General features: G+C 51.9%; 2 protein-coding genes across 3 annotated transcripts in view; one reads left to right on the plus strand and one right to left on the minus strand.

Annotated features, from left to right (window-relative positions):
* The window catches only part of pnpla7b (patatin-like phospholipase domain containing 7b), a 52,110-nt gene extending 45,075 nt beyond the window's left edge, over positions 1–7,035 (minus strand). Inside the window, exons 1-3 of one of the 2 annotated variants that reach the window (XM_039775998.1) lie at positions 4,390–6,918; positions 4,234–4,268; positions 4,015–4,089 (exon numbers count right to left, since the gene is read on the minus strand). In XM_039775998.1, coding sequence (XP_039631932.1) covers positions 4,015–4,089; positions 4,234–4,266 — 108 coding nt within the window. In that variant the 5' untranslated portion in view covers positions 4,267–4,268; positions 4,390–6,918. Of the gene's footprint in view, positions 1–4,014; positions 4,090–4,233; positions 4,269–4,389; positions 6,919–6,938 lie in introns of those variants that run through there. The other variant, XM_039775997.1, reaches the window with a different exon arrangement.
* Positions 7,036–7,108: 73 nt separating this feature from the next.
* On the plus strand, positions 7,109–7,855 carry mrpl41 (mitochondrial ribosomal protein L41). Its single transcript, XM_039775999.1, has 2 exons — positions 7,109–7,208; positions 7,296–7,855. Exon 2 carries the CDS (start codon positions 7,314–7,316, stop codon positions 7,719–7,721), a length of 408 nt encoding a protein of 135 aa, XP_039631933.1. The 5' UTR covers positions 7,109–7,208; positions 7,296–7,313; the 3' UTR covers positions 7,722–7,855.
* Positions 7,856–8,110: the final 255 nt, after the last annotated feature.

Consider the following 8,110-nt stretch of genomic DNA (forward strand, 5'->3'; position numbering starts at 1 on the left):
CAAGCAGATCTCCACCGAGTATTACGCCACATTGCCAAAAGTATCGGGCCTTTACACACACATGAACTTTCATGACACCCCCTTCTTAAAATGGAGTCGGCCCACCCTGCGCAGCTCTAACAGCTTCAGCTCTTCTGGGACGGCCCTCCACAAGGGGCAGGAGTGGGGATTTGTGACCAGGACAGCATCTGTGAGGTCAGGCGCCGATGTTGGATGCTCGCAGTCTCGGACTCAAATTCATACCAAAGGTGGTCTGTCGGGTTGAGGTCAGGGTCTGTGCAGCATTTCCCCCCCGAAGTCGCTCCTCCATTTCTTTATAGACTTTGCTTTGTGCACTGGTGCAGTGCAGTGATGTTGCCATCCCCAAACTGAAATTGTCCAAAATGGCTTCGCATGCTGAAGCGTTAAGAGTTCCTTTCACTGGAACTAAGGGGGCCGAGCCCAACCCCACAACCTAATCCCCCTTCCATCAAACTTCACACTTGGCACAACCCAGACTCGTCCATCGGATCGTGTGATTCGTCACTTCAGAGGACACGTCTGCACTGCTCCAGTGTCAGGTGGCATCTGGGGGGCTTAGCATCACTGCACCCGACACTTGGTGATGTCAGGCTTGGCTGCAGCTGCTCGGCCATGGAGACCCCATTCATCCCGTGATGCTCTCCATGCTGCACCGTTCTTGAGCTTTTGGGGGTCTGTAGCTATGGACTCTGCAGAAAGTTGGCGACTTCTGCCCACCTCAGCCTGCGCTGTCCCCGCTCTGTGATGTGACGTGGCCTACCACTTGATGGCTGACTTGCTGTTGTTCCCATTTGCTTCCACTTTGTTATTAGACCACTAACAGCTGACCATGGAATATTTAGTAGCGAGAACATGACACGAATGGCACAGGTGGCATCCTATGACGTTGCCAGGCTTGAATTCAGTGAGCTCCTGAGAGCGGCCCATTCCAGTCTGCATGCCGAGGTGTTTGCTGTTACACACCTGTGGCCATGGAAGGGACTGGCACACCTGAATTCAATGATTTGGGGGGATCCCAATAGTTTATAGTGCAGTAAACCTCAACTGTACCAGGCTTTGGCCAAGCAGCTCTCCTTCGAGTATTACATACTAACTAACTTGGCTGAAACAGCTGGCGGTGCCCGGAAGGAAAATAAAGTGGGTTTTTTTTTTTGAGAAAATTATATTTAAAATAAACCCAACTTTAAAAGTAAAAGTAAATGAACAAACAATGACGACTGACGAATGTGTTGTCTTGTGGTCTTGTATGTTTGTTATCATCCAGTTGACGCCAACTCGATTTCATTTCAAAAGCGACAGGCGGGCACGGTGGTGCCACTCAAACATACAGAATGCTGGCAGTCACCTCCAGTTCGCCCTCTGGTGGTCGTTCCTCTGGAGTGTCACCTGGATGATATCAGGCATACAAGACTGCAAGATCACCAACATACCCAGAAGTGGGTAGGTGGGTGTTTGGGTTGATTTCACCCTACGGTATTTTTAGTCGACCAATGAGAAACGTGTGCACCAAGTTTCATGAGAATCTCGGACGTGACGCTGGAACATAAACACACACACACACACACACACGTTGACTTTTACATACAGAGATCTGGGAGTGCTGAGCTGATGTTGAACAAAAGCTCCCAGAATTTTCCTTCGGTTTTCCTTTATTCTGTTTAAAGTCACCGACCGCCATGTGGCACCTTTATGTTTATTGTGAGGTCAGTAATGGCTGCCGTCTCCAACAAACCTCCGCCCAGGCTGCATGCGCCCCCTGCTGGAAACACACAGCCCTTTTATTAAGGTGGATGAATAGCTCTGGATAAAGAGAGTGGTCCACAAAGAGGAGCGGCGGTGGGCACCCTTAGCCCAAAGAAGGCACTCGGAGTCTCCGCACAGGCGGCAGATTCAAGTTTTACTGTGCAATGCACATGCAGACTCAGCTCAGCGACGGGGGCCATCTTACCTCACTCGTCATCCTCATCCGACTCCCTGGCTCTAATCAGCCCCACTGGTGTCTCCCACCCTAATGTGCGCAGTTATCTCTTCTATCCATCGTGCCCACTTGACAGGCCTTCTTACCCACCTTGCGCCCGTCCAGTTCCTGCCACCATTACCTCCAGTCCTCAGCTCATTTTCACCAAGAAGGAAGGGTTCATTGGAGGTGGTTTTTTAAGAGGGTGGAGCCCCTCTCTGCATACCTGGCCGTGACTTATTAAATACTGGTGGGGTCCCAGCTTGCCAAGGAAAATAAAAAATACCCAGGCCTGTTGTGCTTTAACCCTTACTATACTAGCAGGCACCGATTTTCCTAAATGCTCGCGATTCTCTTTGATTAAAAACAAATCACCAACTTTAAGAATATGATGGGGTAGTCAAAAATAACCGGAATCTGTTCCTGGGGCACAACCTCGACTTAGCTGCGTATTCTGTGCCAGTCTGCCCAGCGGCGTTGCTCCATATTGTTCGAATGCCATTCATTCTGTGTCAGTTTTTCTTGCCGCTTATTAAACGTGTTCTGTGATTTTTGTGATCATAAAGAGCAGCGAGTCAGTGTTCAGTTTTCCATCCGTCCATCCTCTTCCGCTTATCCGAGGTCGGGTCGCAGGGGCAGCAGCTTCGGCAGAGACGCCCAGACTTCCCTCTCCCCGGCCACTTCTTCTAGCCCTTCCGGGGGAATCCCAAGGCATTCCCAGGTCAGCTGAGAGACATAGTCCCTCCATCTTGTACTGGGTCTTCCCCGGGGCCTCCTCTCGGTTGGACGTGCCCGGAACACCTCACCAGGGAGGCGTCCAGGTGGCATCCTGATCAGATGCCCGAGCCACCTCATCTGACTCGTCTCGATGCGGAGGAGCAGCGGCTCTACTCTGAGCTTCTCTCCCGATCTTTAAGGGAAAGCCCAGACACCCTGCGGAGGAAACTCATTTCAGCCGCTTGTATTCGTGATCTCGTTCTTTCGGGCACTGCCCACAGCTCATGACGATAGGTGAGGGTAGGAACGCAGATCGACTGGTAAATTGAGAGTTTTGCCTTACAGCTCAGCTCCTTTTTCACCACGACAGATCGATGCAGAGCCCACATCACTGAGGATGCCGCGCCGATCCGCCTGTCGATCTCCCGCTCCATTCTTCCCTCACTCGTGAACAAGACCCCGAGATACTTGAACTCCTCCACGTGGGGCAGGATCTTTCCTCCAACCCTATTGTTTTCTCTAATGCTGAGACTGTAGTGACGCTCGAAACGACTTTTAATGAGGGAGCCTTACGTAAAACGCCGGTCTACGAGTGGGTTTCGCGTTTCAAACGACAGGAGATGTCACCCGAAGACCAACCGAGATCTGGCCGACCTTCCACAATTAGGAATGACCAGAATCTTGAAAAAGTTTGCAATGCAATTCACAAAGATCGTCGTCGGACTATGGAAGAGATTTCTGAATTGACTCGCGTGTCTCGGAGTTCTCGCCACCTTCCCTACTCGCCTGATCTTTAGCTTCCTGCGACTTTTTCTGGTTCCCCACAAAGGAAAGCGTTTCTGTACCGTGGAGGAAGTCACAGAAAAGACAAATGGCTGCAGGCCTTGAACAACGCTCCTCTTTAGCGATTCCAAAAATGTTTCCACCGGTGGGAAAAACCGTTGGGACGAGTGCATTCATTCAGATGCAGAGGACTCTGAAGGTGACGAACAGTAAAAATTATTTAAACAACCGTTTTTCCGATTCCAGTTCTTTTTGGGTTCCCCCTCATCTACTTTTCTATACTTGTCCCCCTGTCATAGGTCAAGAGTCCTGTCTTCAATTCGTAGGCCCAGTCCTGCGTGAAGGGGCCAAACCAGCACATCCACGACACAGGAGAGACGTAAGAGAAGAGCAGAAACTATCAATAGGAGGTGGGCACCCAGAATGGAAAGCAGGGCACCGGCCACGGAGTTGAGGGGGTCAAAGCGTAGGGGCCACCCTAACAAACAAAACAGCATCAGCTCCACATCCACAATCCCATCTGCCATCTGACTCACCATGGTGGTCTGCATCTGCTCCTCCATGAACTGCAGGACCCTCCTGCGAATGTCTGTCCCGACTGGGAAACTCACCTAAGAAAAAAGAGACAAAGTCTTAGGGTGACGGTCAGCGTCCTAACCGCAGGGAGCGGTGCCAGCCACCACCTGCTTATCTTCCACGTTCACATCAGCACCTAAGAAAAGGCGCCGTCGATGGAGGAAACGGCCAAGACGTACCTCGGAGGTGTCGCAGGTTGCTTTTTCAGCCATGTCTGTGGGAGGAAGAGGAGAGGGAGAATTGTGAGACACGGGCACGGGCACAACCCACGGGGAAATCTCCATTCAGCTAGTGAAATGGAGGAACGCACAAAACGTCAGGAGGACGGCACGTACCCGCCACAGGACCGGCGCTCCTTCACACGGACCCCTGTGAAGTTTCTTTGATCGTGTAATGAAGTTGGCCCGGCTGGGCGCCTGCCAGCTGCCATAAACACGCGTCGACTAACCCAGTCTGCCACCTCTCTTGGCCTTCATGCTGTGAAGTCTTTCACGTCTCAGCCTTGTGACACTCCATAATGCAGTGGATGCTCCTGGCCACCCTGTCACTGCTTATTGATTTGATTCAAACTACAAAATGTGTCACCCAACAGAGCAGGGGGTCGTCACAAACACAGAGCTGGCGCGAGGCCATTAAGATGCCAGGCGCTCCTTGGCCAAGCTTTCTGTACATTCTCCTACCTTGTCATATCCAATGCTGGCACTCGCTGTGACATCTCCTGTCCTCACACGCCCTCTGTGACACACACACAGCTTACACACACTCCTGAGTTTCTTACTCTGCCGCTCTCCCGGCCATCGGACTTTACTTTATTCTTTATTATTTAGTTAACCTTGTTTTTCTTTTTATAAACTTGTCTTTCTTCGTCTTGTAAAGCACTCTGAGCTGCGCCACTTGTATGAAAATGTGCCCTAGAAATGCATGTTGCCGTTGTATCTGCGCTCACTTGGCGGCCGCTCCTCACCGCACTCTCTGTCATTTGATGGACTCCTCTTGCCCTTTCGTTTGTTTCTCTCTATCTGACGTTGACACACATGGAGCTCCTGCTCAATCCCCCTTCTAATCAAGGAATAAAGACCCCTTCGGCATGCCTGGGGGGTCCCAGTGGGTCAGACCCTGATTTTCCTCTTTCTCCGGTGGTGGCTCACTCTTCAAACGTCTCTCTCCGGCACTGACGACTTTCTCCACATTCTCCTCCACCGATTCCTCTTTCCTCGTCACACACAGCAAGTTCACTTTTCTCCGGGGCTGACACTCCAGACTGTTTGCTCCCTCTAATGACACACCGACTTCTCTCACTCCTGACCTCAGCCATTGCTATTTGTTCTCACGCGTCGATTTCTCTTTCCTTCTCTTCGTACACACTGAGCACTTACTCTCTGTTTTTTATACGACTTCTCATTTTCACGCCATCTTGCCTTTCTTTGGCTCTGACCCTGTCCTCTTACTCCTGATTTCTCATCATCTCTCTGTTTTTGTGACGGACTCTTCATCCTCGTACTTTTCTTTTTTATTTTCTCATGCACACTGACGTTGCTTTCTCTAATAGGGAGACACACTAATTACTTTCTCAAGTGATTTCTCAGGCACACGTACTTCCCTTTTTCTTTCAGCGACACTTGTGCTCTCCTTTTCCCGATCCTCCTCCTCCTCTACTCCTGACACACACACACACACGATTACTTATTTTTTGCTCTCACACGCTGACTTCCCTCTCACTGACACTCCGATACGCCTGCTTCTCCTTCTCTACTCCTGACACACACACACTACTTTATGTCTTGCTCTCCTACGTTGGCTACTCTTTTCGCTTTCCCTGGCACTGACCCTCACTTTCCTTGTACTCCTATATGCCCGTCTACTCGTCTTTCTCTAGTCCCGACACACACCGACTGCTGATGTTTCACCCTCATCGCTGGCACTGCCACTCTCATTCTTCTCTCTCCTCTTTCTCCAACTCGGACTGTTCTCGTACTCCCTTTTCTCATAGATAAGGCGTTTGCTTTCCCTGGCACTGACACCCGCTAGTCACTTACTGTGTGACTCCTCTTACTTTTTTCTTCGCACACACACACTCACACACACTCCTAAATACCTACTTTTCATTCTTTAATCCTGACACACCAGCTATGTTCTCGTGTCTTGTTCTCCTACGCTGGCTTCTCTTTCCCTGGCACTGACCCTCACTTTCCTTGTACTCCTATATGCCCGTATGCTCGTCTTTCCCCAATCCTGACAGACACAGCCTGATCAAGTTTTGTTCTCTTACGCTGGCACTGCCACTCTTCATCACCCTCCTCCTGTTTCTCATGAACACAGACTTCCATTTCTCTGGCACTGGCACGCAGTGGCCACTTCTTGTCGAGCGGTGATTTGTGCCTCACTCTCCTGTCACACACCCACTTGGCTGTCACACTCTGCCCGTTCACGCCCCCCTCGTTCTTATTGCCACACAGCCCTCCGACTTCTCCTTCTCTCCATGCACACGTACAGTTTGTTTGCCGTCCTCTCCCCTTGTTCACACACACACACACACCCTCTTGCTGCCCTGCCCGGTCCCCGCTAGCGATAAGACTCGGGCTGCCAGGGGTGTCGGACGTTGAGACGTTTGGCCAGTCAAGAGACCAGCTGTGGGACTTTCGACTGGAGTCCTTGGGGAGACCACTGGCCGGCAGGTCAGCCCGGACACACACGCGGTCAATGCTTAAGTTTCTCGGGAGCGGCTGCTGGGCACCGCACAGGCTGGAAGTCGCCGTTGGGCTGCAGTTCAGTTCACGGCCCCTTGCCCACTTTCTCCGTCTCCCGCGCTACGCTCGTGCCTCTGGCGGCAGATGACGTCCCTTCACCCGTTCACTTCGGCGGCCCCTCGTCACTCCGCCCGTACCTGTTAATGTCGTCACGGTTGTCACTGTCGCTCTGCTTGTTGTTCTGGACCTGCTGCTCCCCGACCCCAATTCCACGCGCCCGGGACCTCACTGGCGTTGGCGTTGCCTATTGGTCGTGGCGCTGCCTGTCACGCCACAGCCTGATGACGTACTTCCGTCAAGTTCATTTCCGGTCGTGTGCGCCGTGACTGCAGTGCGCCTTCACTTTTACTTCGTGACAAGGACAGGCGGTTTTCCTGTAGTCACAGCTGTCTCGTAGGCTCCAGCAGGTGAGCTCCCTCGCTCGCTGTCCCCCGGTTTTCGCCTGCTGTTTATTTATTTTATTAATCCGGCGGTTACTCTTTTTGTGTTTTTAGCCTCGAGGTGCCGTAGCGATGGGTTTGCTGTCGGAATTGGCGCGCGGCGTGTTCAGGGGCGCCGACCGGGTGGCAGAATTCACCACCAAGCGGGGGCATCGCACCTTCTTCAGGAACCGTGGAGCCCGGCGTACCGGAATGCTGGTGTCAAGCGGCAAGTTCATCACCTACCGGGAAATGGTGCCCGAGTTCGTGGTGCCCTCTCTGCAGGGCTTCCGACTAAAGCCCTACGTGTCTTACTGCGCGTCCAAAGGAACCGAGGCGCCCATGACGGCCAAGAGGCTCTTCGATGAAGCGGTCGCCCCGCAGATTGAGAAGGACGTCAAGGAGAACACGTTCGACCCCATCCACCTGGAGAAGTACGGCTTCGAGCCAACGCAGGACGGCAAGTTATTTCAGCTGCACCCCAAGAATTATGTAAGGTAGCGACGGAGCGGAAAGACCCCGAGCTCTTGTGGCTGCCGCCGAGTTACTCGCACAAACTTTATTTGTTTTTCTTTCTTCATTGAGTTGGATGTTTGGTTTTGTACAGAAATTAAAAGTTTTAATTTGCAACTGCCCGCTTGTGTTAAGGCAACGTTCGCCATTCTCGGCCGGTGTTAAGTTTTTATGCAGACGATTGTTAACATTAACATGGCGCTTTCTAAACAAGTGAAGAAAAAGAACAACTGCGGAGTTCTACTGGGGGGCGTTTTTATATTTAATGCTCGTTGATGCTGTGCAGGCATGGGGTCCCGGCTCAAGACACGCGACTGTCCCGTTAACGATGCTGGCCGTGGCCGAACCCCACAGAACTTGAGACCCCCTGGCGCCCC

Source organism: Polypterus senegalus, chromosome 13 (genome assembly GCF_016835505.1).
Source record: "Polypterus senegalus isolate Bchr_013 chromosome 13, ASM1683550v1, whole genome shotgun sequence".
Classification (NCBI taxonomy): domain Eukaryota; kingdom Metazoa; phylum Chordata; class Cladistia; order Polypteriformes; family Polypteridae; genus Polypterus; species Polypterus senegalus.